At 38.5% G+C, this 16,403-nt stretch overlaps 1 protein-coding gene across 1 annotated transcript; it reads right to left on the reverse strand.

Annotated features, from left to right (window-relative positions):
- Window positions 1-131: 131 nt before the first annotated feature.
- Window positions 132-15,858, reverse strand: TRAPPC6B (trafficking protein particle complex 6B). The gene is made up of 6 exons (XM_036346401.1): window positions 15,504-15,858; window positions 9,102-9,169; window positions 8,156-8,273; window positions 6,915-6,998; window positions 1,069-1,162; window positions 132-272 (listed from the first exon to the last, which is right to left on the reverse strand). Exons 1-6 carry the CDS (start codon window positions 15,582-15,584, stop codon window positions 241-243), a joined length of 477 nt encoding a protein of 158 aa, XP_036202294.1. The 5' UTR covers window positions 15,585-15,858; the 3' UTR covers window positions 132-240.
- Window positions 15,859-16,403: the final 545 nt, after the last annotated feature.

Consider the following 16,403-nt stretch of genomic DNA (forward strand, 5'->3'; position numbering starts at 1 on the left):
TCTGAATAGTTTCAATAAAGTGTATATTATGTCTCTATCTGCTTTAACTTGACCTATGTTAAACTGATAAAATACAACCTTAGTCCTACTTAAGAGTACATCTTTCATTATATAAGTTAGCAAATAGCTTATATCAACACAAATGTCCAACAATTTTAATTAAATCATTGCTACTTGAAATACTTTATACATGAATAATTTAACTCTTTACACTGTTGAAGCATTGCATTTCAGTATGTTCTATGACTTCTGTATCATCACCTGAAATTTACCTAAAAAAGAAAACATGAAAAATAATTTTGATTTTAGGAACAAGGAAAGCAAGTCTAAACATCAGTTAGTAGTTTTAATCAAGAAACTTGTTATGACAAACTTCACATTTTTTGTTAAAGGAAACACATTGAAGCTCAAGTCAATTTTATTCTTGGTTGGTATATCTGAGTGAAAAAATCTTTCTGAATGAGTTTACTGATTAAAAAAAACCCCAACTGGCTTTATCTAGTTTTACATAATAAATATTGTCTAGAAAACTTTAAAAGTATTTTTCAATGCTATAGGGAAATTTTCTATTTGAAAGAATACAACAAACAATTTTCCTTTAAAAGTTAAGAATCACCCTGGTGTGTGTGGCTCAGTTGGTTGAGCGTCCTTTTCCCAGGGAACGAGGTTGCCAGTTCCATTCCCAGTCAGGGCACACACTGGGTGGCCGCTTGATCACCAGTAGGGGGTGGGCAGGAGGCAATCGATGTTTCTCTCTCCCTCTCCTTTCCTCTTTCTCTCTCAAATCAGTAAAAACATTTTTTTCTTAAAAAGTTAAGAATCATTCCTTAAGTTGTCTGGTAAATCTGGATTTCTTTAGCACATTTTCTTATATCAATGTCCATTCTGAATTCAAAAATCACTGAATATAAGTATGCTACATATTACTACATTAAATATTAAAATTGGTCAAAGTAAAAAAAATGGTTTTAGCATTTTAAATTTCCTCTAATTTAACAAAAACAAAAAAACACCAGACCTAAAAAATAATAACTAAAAACATTTAGAAAAAATGTGAATTCAACTTACAGGCAGGCATTGAAGACACCTCAGCTGTTACAATACTTTTAATCCCCAAGTTTGATAAGCCACCTCTGATTAAGCCACATGTAAATGCTAAATACTAAAAGGGAAAAAAAAAAAAATGTGAAGAAAATATTAAGGATTTACTAAGACAGAAAAGTCTATGGATAAGTATGACATTTAAGTCTTACTATTATTAAGAAATTCCTGTTTTTAAAAAAAGGTTGTGGAAAAACTTTTCAAATTACTGAAACTTTGGATTGTTAGAAGATTTCCCAGCTCCTTGCAACTAAAGTATGACACATGACAAGTTCTGCCAATTGTGTGCTCCAGTCCAGGACTCTGAATCTAGAGTGAGTGACAAACTCAAGCTGGAAACAGGTTAGAATTAGTTCTAGAGGCAACAAGGGTGGCTGTGTCTAATGTCAGTGCTGACTGAAGAATTCTAACCAGATCCTCCCAGTGGAATGATTAGGGGCTATCTTTCTGGCTGCTTTAACATCCCAGGATTCTTGCCTGTTTTCTTCCCATCAGTTCTGTGAGCTGATATTATTCCATTCAATCAGAATTGGTTTCTGCTTCCCACAACCAAAAATCATGATTTATTCACAACAAAAAATCTATTTCAAAATACCATTAGTGCTGAAATTGAGAAATCCTGTCATGTAGAAACAAGGAAAGGGACTGAGCTACAGCAGAGAAAGCCAGGACAAAAATGGGAACTAAAAAATTAATAATCTAAGGAATTTTTCATTATCTACATTTCTATATTGTATATTATTCAACAATACTATGTATATATAAATAATATAGACTATTATTTTACAACTAGTGGCCCAGTGCACGAAATTCATGCACATTAAAAGGGAATTAATTAGAGGAAATATATAATATTGCTGTTTGCCCTTTATAATAGAAGTGTCAGAGATGAAAGGAAATTAGTAAAATGTATATGAAAATATATAAATGTATTAATAAAAAATAAAATGATATAAGACATAAAAACAAAACATGATATGAAAACAACAAAAACATGATATAAAAACAACAGTGATGCAAACAATGACTGATAAAGTGATTAAACTTATTCTAATATCTCCCTGTATACCACATTAAGAGTGAAAACACGATAATAGCACGGACTGAGAAACCAAGATGGCGGCATAGGTTAACGCTGGAGATTGCTGCCTCGAACAACCACTTCAAAAAACAACTAAAAGAAGGAACGGACATCATCCAGAACCACAGGAAGGCTGGCTGAGTGGAAATTCTACAACTAGGAGGAAAGAGAACATCATACCCAGACTCAGAGGAGGCGCAGTGCTGAAGTGAAATACTAAGGTGCGGAGGTGCACACGGAGCGGGCTGGCGGCGGAGGGCGCGGTTGTTGTTTTTAATCGGGAGGGAGTTTCAGACTCTGAGCTCCAGATCCGGGCGAGTCTCTAGGGACCCAGACTCAAACGGGAGAAGCGGGACTGTCTGGCTTCGGTCGGAACTCGAAGGCAGCTCTCTCTCCGAGGTTTGCAGCGGTTGCTGGGACTCTGTGAGGCAGAGCCCCTAGGGACAGAACTGAGAGCAGCCATAACTGCTCGCTCCGGCCCTCCCTGTAGATCCCCGGGGACCTGCCCCGCCCAAGCCCTGCGCAGAGCTATTTGCCGGATAGCCTCAGGCAAACGCTAGATTAGCACCACCCTAGAGATCTAGCACAGAAGCTCTCCCACTGCAGACACAGCGGACTCTCATAGCCAGTTAGCCTGTAGGTCAAATCACCCCCGGTATTGCAACAACAATCAAGGCTTAACTACATCAAGACTGCGCACAAAGACCACTAGGGGGTGCACCAAGAAAGCATAAAAAATTCGAAGACAAAGAAACAGGACAAAACTGTCAATGGAGGATACTGAGTTCAGAACCACACTTTTAAGGTCTCTCAAGAACTGTCTAGAAGCTGCCGATAAATGTAGTGAGATCCTCAAGAAATCTAATGAGACCCTCGATGTTGTGATAAAGAACCAACTAGAAATTAAGCATTCACTGACTGAAATAAAGATTATACAGACACCCAACAGCAGACCAGAGGAGCGCAAGAATCAAGCCAAAGATTCGAAATGCGAAAAAGCAAAAAACACCCAACTGGAAAAGAAAAATGAAAAAAGAATCTGAAAATATGAAGATAGTGTAAGGAGCCTCTGGGACAGCTTCAAGCGTACCAACATCAGAATTATAGGGGTGCCAGAAGATGAGAGAGAGCAAGATATTGAAAACCTATTTGAAGAAATAATGACAGAAAACTTCCCCCACCTGGTGAAAGAAATAGACTTACAGGTCCAGGAAGCGCAGAGAACCCCAAACAAAAGGAATCCAAAAGGACCACACCAAGACACATCATAATTAAAATGCCAAGAGCAAAAGACAAAGACTCTTAAGAGCAGCAAGAGAAAGAAACTCAGTTACCTACAAGGGAGTACCCATATGACTGTCAGCTGATTTCTCAACAGAAACTTTGCAGGCCAGAAGGGAGTGGCAAGAAATATTCAAAGTGATGAATACCAAGAACCTACAACCAAGATTACTTTATCCAGCAAAGCTATCATTCAGAAGTGAAGGTCAGATAAAGAGCTTCACAGATAAGGAAAAGCTAAAGGAGTTCATCACCACCAAACCAGTATTATTTGAAATGCTGAAAGGTATCCTTTAAGAAGAGGAGGAAGAAGAAAAAGGTAAAGATACAAATTATGAACAAACATGCATCTATCAACAAGTGAATCTAAGAATCAAGTGAATAAATAATCTGGTGATAATAGAATCAGGGACATAGAAAGGGAATGGACTGACTATTCTTGGGGGGGAAAGGGGTGTGGGAGATGCAGGAAGAGACTGGACAAAAATCGTGCACCTATGGATGAGGACAGTGGGTGGGGAGTGAGGGCGGAGGGTGGGGCGGGAACTGGTAGGAGGGGAGTTATGGGGGGAAAAAAGAGGAACAAATGTAATAATCTGAACAATAAAGATTTAATTAAAAAAAAAAAGAGTGAAAACACTTTCAGAGTGCTTGACTAATTTCCCTTGTGATGAAGTATTTACAACTTTAACTGTAACGTCACATGCTCTTCGAACTCGAGAGAAAGCAACATATAACTGACCATGTCCGAAAACGGGTTCAGGTAGGAATATTCCTACTCTGTCTAGGGTTTGTCCTTGTGATTTATTAATAGTCATTGCAAATGCTGGCATCACGGGAAACTGTCGTCAAATTAATTTAAATGGGAGGCCAGTGTCAGATGGGGACAAATCAATTCTTGGAATCAGAACAACCTCCCCCTCTGCAGATCCTATTAATACTTCAGCTTCAATGATGTTAGGTCATAATCTTTTGATAATAAATCCAGTACCATTACAAAGACCCCATTTACTATTAAGATTTCTCAGTAGCATGATGATTGCACCCACTATCAATTTTAATTTATGACACAGCATTCCCAAAAGAGTAATAATATTAAGAAATTCAATGGGAAAATTTTCCTTTTCAGCATCATCTGTTTAATCAATGGAATCATCCCTCAAATATGAGTGAAAATCTCCAAGTATATCCAAAATTTCTTCATTTAATTTTTGAACGTGCTCATTTTTTGGAAAAAGAATCACACATTTAGATATATTTTTAATATTATCTACAGATATACTATTTCCAAAGGTAGCTTCAATAATAGATCTGTTACAATCATTTCACAGGGGATTTCAATAATATCCATTCCTAAATAAAAACTGCTATCAAGCCCTAGCTGGTTTGGCTCAATGGATAGAGCACTGGCCTGCGGACTAAAGGGTCCTAGGTTCGATTCCGGCCAGGGGCACATGCCTGGGTTGCGGGCTCTATCCCCAGTAGGGGGCAAGCAGGAGGCAGCCAATCAATGATTCTCTCTCATCATTGATGTTTCTATCACTCTCCCTCTCCCTTCCTCTCTAAAATCAATAATATATATAAAAACAAAACAAAGAAAACTACTAGCCAGTTTGGCTCAGTGGATAGAGTGTAGCTACGCCTATGGACTGAAAGGTCCCAGGTTCGATTCCAGTCAAGGGCATGTACCTTGGTTGTGGGCATATCCCCAGTGGGGTGTGTGCAGGAGGCAGCTGATCAATGTTTTTAACTCTCTCTCCCTCCCTCTCTGTAAAAATTCAATAAAAAATATATATATTAAAAAAAATAACTGCTATCAAGTTTGCCATCTCCAAGTTTTACTAACCATTCACTATAAGCAGAATTCTCTGATCTCATATTTGTTTTAAAGGACAACTTTCTGAAACATCCCCAAACATTACAGTACTTTAAACTTGTTTGTACTATGGCTGATCGCATAGCATGCGGTACAATACTGAGACATTGTTGAAAATTCCAGAGAACTTTCCCACCAAATGCAACATTCAAATTCATAATTTCTCTTAGTAATCTGTCTATGGCGTTTATAGCAGGACTGGATGCCATGGTGCATTCATCAATACTGAGAAGTTTGGCCTTTTTAATGGTTTTAGCAACTTCACTCTTTATATTGGGTCTAGAAATTGAAGTTTCATTTAATGGAATTGGTCACTTATACTGGGAATGAAAGGTTCTTCCACCGAGAAATTTGCAGCAGTTCCTGTAGACGCTGTAGGTAAAACAGTACCGCCACGACCTCTAATATAATGTATTAAAACTTTATAAGATATGTTTTTCCACTACCACCTGGACCATCCAAGAGAAAGCATTTGGGGCATACAGTTTGATCTTCAATGGCTGAAGTTATAGTCTGAAAAGCAGCTTCACCTCAGTGCTAGGCCTGCCTGCACCTCCGCTGGGCGCCGGGGGCGGAAGTCCCCACCCCCGTCTCCACCCACCAGCTCCAGTCATGACTGGAACACCATTAAGACCAATTAGCATATTATCTCTTTATACATATAGATATACATAAATGGGTACTGATAAGCATTTAGAACTAGAGTCATGAAATTCTGAACTGGAAGAAAGCTTACAGACTGTTTATAATATAGAAATTATTATAACCAGTTTTATTAATGAGGAACTAAGGTCCATAGGTGTTATGTAAATTACCCAATGTCACAAACCTGTACATTGTGGAGCTTAGCTTAAATCTACATTAGATTTGGTCCCAAATTTAGATTTAGTTGGTCCCAAGTCCATGTTCTTTCCTCTATACCTATATTGCCTTTGTGTTAGATGATTTAAGGTATGGGCAATTTTTTTACAGATAAATAGCAACTTAGATGGCCCCAGATATTTTAATCACTTCAAAGGAACCCTTACATTAAAACTTGTCATCTTTCTTTAATACATATGTCTACTTATTTTTTGATTCCTACATGAGATTGAAAAACAAAAAGTACACAAAATCTGGAAATAGATATACTTAACACAAAACATGTATTCTTAGAAACATTGTTAACTATGTTTAAAACAATTTTTTTAACCTACTAAAGGAAATTGTAAATATAAACTCTGAGGTCAATAATTTTGCACAGCTAATAAGAATTTTATAAGCTTGAATATCTTTTCTGACATATCTATGCTATATTCAAAAATTTATCATTAATCCACATTCAATTGGCATTTAGTCATAGTGTTTCTTTAATTAGTCATCATAAGCCTACTTAGCTACAATTTAAGTTATTTTAATATGATGAACATCTGTCTCCTATTTCAAAGAAAAGTGTTTAAACAAAAAGAAATATGGTAAAACCTATTTTAAATTCAAAAGTCTGTTGTATTTGGCACTGTACTTTTCCCTATGGTCCTACTCTTTTCATAATAATAAATTTAAAAAAAACTCAATTTTTTTTATTCCATTAAATACCTTAGATGCATGTTCTAAGTACTGTTTTCCTGCAGACATCTGAGTAAGCAGACGGAATTTGTTGTCCTGAAGTACATAGATGCCCTGTTCCAAAAAACAGAAAACACATCCAAAGTCACTGTAGTCTGCAGTCCTTAAAAATTACCTTTTCTTCAAAACAATAAGAGCTTTCTAAGTTATTAAAACTCCTTTCTATTGGCCAACTTTTCTTTATTTACTGATTGATTTTAGAGAGAGAAAAAAACATCAATTTGTTGTTCCACTTATTTATGCACTCATTGGTTGATTTTTATATGTGCCCTGATTGGGGATCAAACCTGCAACCTTGGTGTATAGGGATGACGCTCTAACCAACTGAACTACCCAACCAGGGCCTCAAATTCTCTTTGAGTGAAGGAGGTCTGCAATGTTCAAGCTCAAGAGTTGTTCAGTATTATATAACTATATATTTATTGAATGCTTTTAGATACTGAAGATAAAAAGATCCATGAGACATAGACTCTATCCTTAACTCACAGCCTAGTGCAAAAGAATCACCAATACTTATCCAGGTAAAATCAGCAGTTATATATTATTAACTCATATCTATGAAGCCAATCATCAGTCACTTCTTCCCATTAGTATTTCAAGTACTTCTAAAGTCAGGTTGATACTGTTATATGAAAAAAATAAATTCTACAGATAGCTACTAGATACATTCTTTTCCTTTTTTATACTTAATCAAAGGGTCAAATCCACTCTAAATACTTCCTTAAATGGATTTTAAATGCACATTTCCCATGTAGTCTATTGATTTTTATATTAAAATATTTTAACAGAAACTATGACAGCAACTAAACAATACAAGACTAATTTAAGAGCTAAATATGTTCCATAAAATGGACTTCAAAAATTACTCTAAAGGCATAAATGTGATATATTTGTGGTTCTGCTTCTTAGTACCTAAGTAATAATAACTAAGAAACTAAATCCTAAAACTTTATCATTCTGACACTGCTATTTTTTAAAACTTAAAATAACTTATTTAATTGGGGGAAAGAAACAGCTATCATAACTGATCATTGTCCCTTTGTCTTTATTCACTATTCCTATTAGAGAATATAACTTATTAATAACATATAAGAGAAACATTCCAAAGTTGAGTAGAAATTATTTTAAGTTTTAAATAAGTAAATCACTAAAATAGGACATTTATAATAAGTTAAAGGACTTAAAAAATAGGCTTTAATTTATCAAAATACCTGATGATTTGTCCTGAGATTGTCGATTTGTTTCTTGAATACTGTAGTCCAGAAATCTTTACAAATGAACTTCATAATATCTAACTCATCCTTGAACCTCGCGGTATCTTTTGTAAACCTAAAAAGATCAACTAGAAGTAATACGGTATTTTTCCTCCAAAGAAAGTAGGAGGGGCAAATTGTTAACTAATTTCCAAATGCCAGAATAGCACTGAATATTGATAGTCATAAAGTGAATAAGCATCAAGCAAAGTAGGTCCCATCTCAATAGATTTACATTCTTTAATACAATTATGGGGCTAAAAATTGGTCTAACAGTAGAGTCTAACAGTAAGTTTCAGTTTTAGGTGCAATTCATCCTAGCACATCAAAAACAGCTGAGGATGATCACGGTATTGTTACATAAAACAAAGTTCAACTATTTAGAGAGAAAGGAATACTAAAAATTGTTCTATAAATTAGAAGATGACTGCATACACAAACATAGACTCTAAAGCATTTCCACCTATGCATTTAAACAAAATATGCATTTAAATAAAATATATTTAGGTTAAAAAAACCTATGGAACAAAATTTTAGATAGCTACTTTAGTACATCAAAGTTTTCAAGGAAAAAAAGGCTCAAATATATAAAATATATATTTTCTTCAATATTAAAACATAATAGTTGAATAACTGAGTTAAAATAACATAAGACCTAAAAAGAAATTTCAATTTGTGAATTAAACAACAGAGAAGAATTAAAGTATCTCAAGTTTTTTTAAAAAATATATTTTATTGATTTTTTACAGAGAGGAAGGGAGAGGGATAGAGAATTAGAAACATCGATGAGAGAGAAACATCGATAAACTGCCTCCAGGATCTCAAATTTTATGTAATCTTTTGAAATGGATCATCTTTGTTCATAACCTACCTGGAAGAAAATTTTCAAATCCAGACTGCTCACCTTTCTATCAATCCTTGTCCCACTCGAAACCCCATGTTTTCCAGCTTAGTAATACAGCGTCCATTTTCCTATTTGAAAAAATAATACCTTAGAATACTTTTAGAATGTCAGAATGTTGGCATTCAAAATTGTTTTAAAATGTTGGCTAAAAAAAATTAATGTAAACATTTATACTTTCTTAATTGAAACATTACAGGAAAAAGTGAATTTTCTTAGTACTAATCATTTTCATAAGGCAATAAGATAAATAGGGAACTGTTGCTTATTATTACTTTTCAGAAATGTTGAAGCCTCTTCATAATTATTCTCCCCCTACTTATTTTCCCCCATTCAACAATTCTTCTCTCCTCAGTAGTTATAAAACTTGGTATCAAGAGCATTTGAGATCTTGCTTCCCAGGAACTGTCCTCAGTTTTGGCTCAAATAAACTCTTATAAAATTCTCTAAAAACAAAAATGGCCTTAGCCAGTTTGACTCAGTGGATAGAGCATCAGCCTGTCGACTGAGGGGTCCCAGGTTCAATTCTGGTCAAGGCATATGCCCGGGTTGCTGGCTTGATCTCCAGTGGGGGGCATGCAGGATCAGCCAATCAATGATTCTCTCTCATCATTGATGTTTCTCTCTCTCTCTCTCTCTCCCTCCCTTTCCCTTCCTCTCTGAAATCAATAAAAATATATTTTAAAAAAATAAATAATAAAACTTGGTATCACCTTTGATTTTTTCTGTCAGTCATTCACTTTGTATGGTCATTAAGTTCTATTGTTCCTTGTTTCAAAATGTCTCTTAAGAGTTATCCAGGCTTTCTAATTCTGTGTGTCTATATTGATGAGCCCATCCTATGCCTGGAATAATGCATTTGCTTTGTTCTTCCTTTGACAATTTCATCGTGTTAAGGCTTTAAATACTATCCCTATGCTAAAGACTCCCCAAATCCTCTGAATGACCAACAAATACCTATACAATCCAGACCCATGTACCTCTTGACCCTCAACCTTCTACTCTTCTTCACTCATTCTGTTCCAGCTGTACTGGTCTCCTTGCTGTCCTTAAACATGCCAGCCATGCCCTTATCTCAGGGCTCTTGCATAAGCAACTTTTCTTCCAGATAGTCACAAAAATCAACCCCCTCACTTTAAGTCTTCGCTCACGCCACCATCTCAAATGAGGCCCATTTTATTTTATTTTTGAGGCCCATTTTAACCATTTCTCTAAAATTGCAACCTCATTCCCTTTCAGCAACTCTCTATGCTAATGATTTTCAAAATGTGATTTTTCAAGACCAGCAACACCGGCATAGAAACCAATAATGATGACGAATTCTGTAATTCCACCCCCAATTTACTGTATCAGAAACTGGGTGTAGAATCAGTAATCTGTTGTAAGACACCCTCTAAAAGTGATTCTGATAGCCTATCCCACTTCCCTGTTTAAGTTGTCTCCAAAGAACTTATTTCACCATTTCATGTACTATACATACATTTTACTATCTATACATTGCCCTATATATACATTTTTATATTGCTGTGTCCCTCCATCTCCACCCTCCACTAGAATACAGCTCCAAGAGGGCAGGACTTTTTATATATTCTGAAGCCTGTTTGTCTTCCACTAAGAAGTATACCATGGGCCTCATTATTTGCTGAACTTTCAATACCATGTATTCCACTTTGGAGGCTATAACTACTAAACCTGTATTTCTAGTATATACTTTATCGGACATAGCATCTAGAGGCCCACAGGCCCCTCAAATAGGCATATCTAGCCTAACTGTCCTCCAGAATTCCCTAACTTCATTAATGGCACCACCATCCCTAGTTACTCCAACCAGAAAACTTCCATTTTCTTCCCTCTTTGCTCCCAACCTTTCTCCACACACTGCCGTCCAGTCCTGTGGAGCCTATCATCTACATGTTTTCCAAAATACATCTTCTCTCTCCATCCTTACTGCTTAAGTTAGCCCTTTTCATTTCTCTCCTGGTTTTCAGTCAGAACCTTCCAACTGATCTCCTTGTCTCTACTTTTTTTTTCCTTTGATTTATTTTCCACATTTATGTATTGACTTTCTAAAAAACAAATCATGTTATTTCTCTACTGGATCTCTCAGAAGCCATCCCCTTTCTTCAAAATAAATCCAAACTCCTTAGCATGACATTACGTGCCTTTCCTTAAATGATCCCTGGCTAGCCCTGGTTGGGTAGTTCAGTTGGTTAGAGCGTTGTCCAGATATACCAAGGCTGTGGGCTTGATCTCCAGTCAGGGCTCATACAAATATCAATCAATGAATGCATAAATATGTGTAACAACAAATCAATATTTCCCTTTCTCTCTTTCCCTCCTGCCCTCTCCACCACCACCACCACCCCCGTCGGACTTTCTCCCCCTAAAAAATCAATCAATCAATACAAAATTTAAAAAAAAAATTAAAAACTGACCCCTGGCCCTAGCCAGTTTGGCTCAGTGAATAGAGCATCAGCCTGCGCACCAAGGGGTCCTGGGTTTGATTCCAGTCAAGGGCACATACCTTGGTTGCAGGCTCCTCCCTGGTTGGGGCTCATGCAGGAGGCAACCAATCTATGTGTTTCTCTCACATTGATGTTTCTCTCTGTCTTCCCTCTCTCTTCTACTCTTCCTAAAAATCAATGGGAAAATATCCTCGGGTGAGGATTAACAACAACAACAACAAACAACAACAGAAACAAACCCAAACTGATCCCTGACTAGTTATCCAGAATCACTAACAGCCACATATCCACAAACATCCTTCCTTCTACCGCTCTGAAACTTCTGCAGCATCTCCAGAGTTCCATGCTCTCTTTTGCCCCTTCTTCTGCCTCCTTGCCTTTGTTAAAGTTGTTCCCTAAACTGCACATGCTTTAAATTCAGCTCAAGTATCACCTCCTCCCAGAAACCTTCCCTGATGCTCCTGTTTTCCTAGAGCACACTGTACATACATTTATTGTACTTAACACTATCCTTGGTTTTTCTGTTATTTTCCACACTCATTCCCAAACATGCTAAGGTGGAATAAGTACCTATAAGTCATGATGGTAGAACAATCTACTCTTTGTAGAATCATCCAGGAGCATATTGGTTAGCAGGAAATACACTTACTATGTAGGCATTCTCAAAAACTAACTATGATCACACGAACTTTTAAAATAAGCCCTAGCAAATACCTTCTGATGTTACTACTTCTTCATTCCCTTTGGCATCTGTGAGTGCTCACTAGAAGGCACCAAATTTTAAGAAAATTGAACTTGACAATATTACCCATTAACTTTTCTAAAAAACCTCTTCTCCATAAGTTGGTAAATACCTAATTATTCAGTTTCTAGAGATTTAATTCCTCTTTAATATAGTTTGACAATCACTAATTTGGAGGGTGAGAACATTGGTTCTTTATTTCATTTCAAAACTTACGACTTTGTCTAAAAAGATATATAAAAACCATTTCTGGATGACATGATTATGTATCTTTCTTTTACATTTTTAAAAAATATATTTTATTGATTTTTTCCAGAGAGGAAGGGAGAGGGATAGAGAGTTAGAAACATCAATGAGAAAGAAACATCGATAAGCTGCCTCCTGCATGCCCCCTACTGGGGATGTGCCCGCAACCAAGGTACATGCCCTTGACCGGAATCGAACCTGGGACCCTTCAGTCTGCAGGCCGACGCTCTATCCACTGAGCCAAACCGGTTAGGGCTGCCACATAACTTTTAAAAATTACTTTGTTTATACGTACTTTACATTTTCCCCCCACCATAAACAAATTGCAATAGGAAAAGTTATTTATATTATTTTTTTATTGATTTCAGAGAGGAAAGAAAAGGGAGAGATAGAAACATCAATGATGAGAGAGAATCAATGATCGGCTGCCTTCTGCCTTCTGCCGTCCTGGGGATCGAGCCTGCAACCCGGGCATGTGCCCTTGACCAGAATCGAACCCAGGACCCTTTAGTCCGCAGGCCCACAGTGCTCTTTCTACTGAGCCAAACCAGCTAGGCCGCATGTTTTAAAAATTCTTGTGATACACCAGTTGAAAATTGCTGGCTTAAATTATCAGTCATGATTAAAACAGCTCTGTTTGGTTCTTTTGGATTAATACATTAGGAAAAAGATAAATTTTTTTTTTTAAAAAGATGGTTTTCCTAGGCAAGAGCCGGAAGAGAGAAAGTAGAGAGAGAAAATGAAGATTACTGGTTGCATGTTGAGGGCTAGGGGTGGGGGGTCAGGGATAGTATGATAAAGAGTAAAAGGGGTGTGCTACTCATTATTCTTTGGGGAAAAGGAAGACTAGCTTTAAACAAACAGTAAACATCTACTCCTCAGCACTTAACACAAGTGGTAAACATTAATAACACTTGGTTGTTGATGATGATAAAGTCAAAAACTTGTAACTTGGAAAAAAATCTCTATTACAGGTGGATCTGGTAACAACAGAATTTGCTTCTTTTCCAGTACTCTTCCTGAAGTCTTCCTAATGATATCTCCCTAATGACATTTGCCACAGATTGGATGTTTGTGTTGCCCCAAAATTCATACATTGATGGTACTAGGAGGTGGGACCTTTGGGAGGTGAGCCCTTAAAAATAAGATTAGTGCCCTTATAAAACAACTCCCACAGAGCTAGCTAGCCCCCTTCCACCACGTGAGGGCACAGCCAGAAGACATTCATTTATTTATGAACCAGGAGTGGGCCTTCACCAGACATGGATTCTGCTGGCACCTTGATCTTGGACTTCCCAGCCTCCAGAACTGTGAGAAATAAATCTCTGTTGTTTTAAGCCACTCAGTCTATGGTATTTTTTTCCGGCAGCCGGAATGTACTAAGACACTAACCTTCTTGCAGTTTACAATCTGGCAGTTCCTCTTCCTGGATATCCTACAGCAGTGGTTCTCAACCTTCGGGCCCTTTAAATATAGTTCCTCATGTTGTGACCCAACCATAAAATTATTTTCATTGCTACATCATAACTGTAATGTTGCTACTGTTATGAATCGTAATGTAAATATCTGATATGCAGGATGGTCTTAGGCGAGCCCTGTGAAAGGGTCGTTCGACTGCCAAAGGGGTCGTGACCCACAGGTTGAGAACCGCTGTCCTACAGGCATATCAAAATTTCAACCTGCCCCCAACTGAAAAATTCATTATCTTCATCTCTTTCTTCTCCTTTATTTCTCTCCAACCAACTAGGCTTCTCACTCTAAATTTTCAATTCTCACTCGTATAACTAACCAAGTCGTAGAGATTCCACCTCCTATTTTTCAAATTTGTTTGCTCCTCTTCTCTCTGTCCCTGTCTTAATTCAGATTTTTGTCACCTTCTGCCTGAGGGCCTGCAATACGTGATCTTCTCACTACAAGGATCTTCCCATCCAGCCAGTCCCTTTCTTACACATGAATGGGCCATGTCATTCCCCCTTAAAAACCCTTTAACTCTTCCACTAAGAAGGTTCTAATTCTTTATAATCATACAGGGTCTTTCTAGTTTTAGCTCTTTACACATTTAACTCTCCCTATCCAATCCAGTCACAATGAAATACTTAAGCATATTTAAATACTTCACACGCATTCATATCTCTATGCCTTTACCTTTGCTTAGGATGCTTTTCCTACCCCCACTTTCCACCCCTCTTTATCCATAGCATTATAGAAAGGGCTTCTGACTTGAGCATGACTTTGGAATATCTCATTTATAAAGCCTGTTACAACTCCATAATTCCATACCTAATTACCAGCCAAAACCTTAATTATTCGTTGAACCCCTATTCCCCAACCACTGTGAGGCAGGGATTTTATTTTATTCATCTAGCACAGCGTCAGGCCCACAATCTGTACTAAAAGTTTTCGGAGTGAATCAATGAGTGAGTGAGGACTCCCACATATTAGAGGTAACCTCCACAAGGATGGGGCCATTGTTTCCTTCATTACTATACCCCCAGCACCCAGAAAACCAGCTCTAACACACTGTGCATTAAGTATTTTTTAATTAATTAATTAGTTTCCTAATTATAGTAACGCCTGCCAACTACTTTGATCCCAAACCTCATCAGGTTTCTGTCTTGGGGTGGGCGGGGTGGCAGGGACTGCGGCGAGGGGTGAGGAGGGAGGGCGGGCTCGCAGGCTGGGACAGGGCTGGAAATGGAGAATTACTAAGCGGGTGCCAAAGTCGGCTGTGCAATTAACCCTGCCCTAGAGCACGGCAGAGACAACACTGAAAGAAAGGAAATTGGCGGCCTGCAGGTCACAGGTATGGAAATGGACGAAAAGGTGTCAAATAGAAGATGCGAAAGAAAAGCAGATGGAAGACCGCAGACAGCTCCCCGTTACAGGGCCGAGGAATCCGCCGGCAGCACCGGCTCGGGACGGGGTGGGAGGAAGGAACGGAGGGAAACTCACCACCTCCCCCTGCTCCGCGGACTTGTACACGCCTGACACCATCTCGTTATGGAGAAGCAAAAACAACGCCTCGTCCGCCATTTCCTGCTTATTCTTAAGCTCTGGTTTTCGGCTTCCCTTCGGCTCCGGCCCGAGCTATGCGGGCCGCCTCGCCGCCCCGACGGTCTGCGGCCCGGCCCGTGTTGCTAGGAGACCAGGGAATCGACTCAGTCTCCCGAAGGCGGGCTCTGCAGTGAGCCCACCCCGGGCCGGCCCAGGAGAGACTCTGACAAGGGCGGGAACCGAACCGAACCCGCAGACACCCGGCCGGCCCCTGGGCGGGGGGCGAAAAAACAACTTCCGGTCCCCTCTACCCGGGCACCCAGTCAGCTCTGTGATCGCGGAGTTCCTCCCCTGGGTGAACTGCTGGTGCCCGTGTGACGTCGCTGGGGTCCAGGCGATACGGCTGGGGTGGCGCTGGGGACAGATGGTGTTAAGATCAAGGAAACTCCCACGGCCACCTCCGTGTTAATTTCCTGGGAGTTGGATGAACCCACAAGAATGTCTATAGCAGTGGTTCTCAACCTTCCTAATGCCACGACCCTTTAATACAGTTCCTCATGTGGTGGTGACCCCCAACCATAAAATTATTTTCGTTGCTACTTCATAACTGTAATTTTGCTACTGTTATGAATCGTAATGTAAATATCTGATATGCAGGATGTATTTTCATTACAAATTGAACATAATTAAAGCATAGTGATTAATCACAAAAACAATATGTAATTATATATGTGTTTTCCGATGATCTTAGGCGACCCCTGTGAAAGGGTTGTTCGACCCCCCAAAGGGGTCGCGACCCACAGGTTGAGAACTGCTGGTCTATAGGCTTCATCCAAAGCTTCCACTTCCTGCCCTATG

The sequence above is a fragment of the Myotis myotis genome, unplaced genomic scaffold (genome assembly GCF_014108235.1).
Source record: "Myotis myotis isolate mMyoMyo1 unplaced genomic scaffold, mMyoMyo1.p scaffold_m19_p_1, whole genome shotgun sequence".
Classification (NCBI taxonomy): Eukaryota; Metazoa; Chordata; class Mammalia; order Chiroptera; family Vespertilionidae; genus Myotis; species Myotis myotis.

Bases quoted from the DNA above. Each gene is read 5' to 3' on its own strand.
- TRAPPC6B (XM_036346401.1), bottom strand. From the start codon at position 15,584: ATGGCGGACGAGGCGTTGTTTTTGCTTCTCCATAACGAGATGGTGTCA. The intron at 8,274-9,101 runs GTGAGCAGTCTG...TGATCTTTTTAG, and splicing joins GGACAAGGATTGATAGAAAG to GTTTACAAAAGATACCGCGA. The intron at 6,999-8,155 runs GTATTTTGATAA...TTTTTGGAACAG, and splicing joins ATCTCAGGACAAATCATCAG to GGCATCTATGTACTTCAGGA.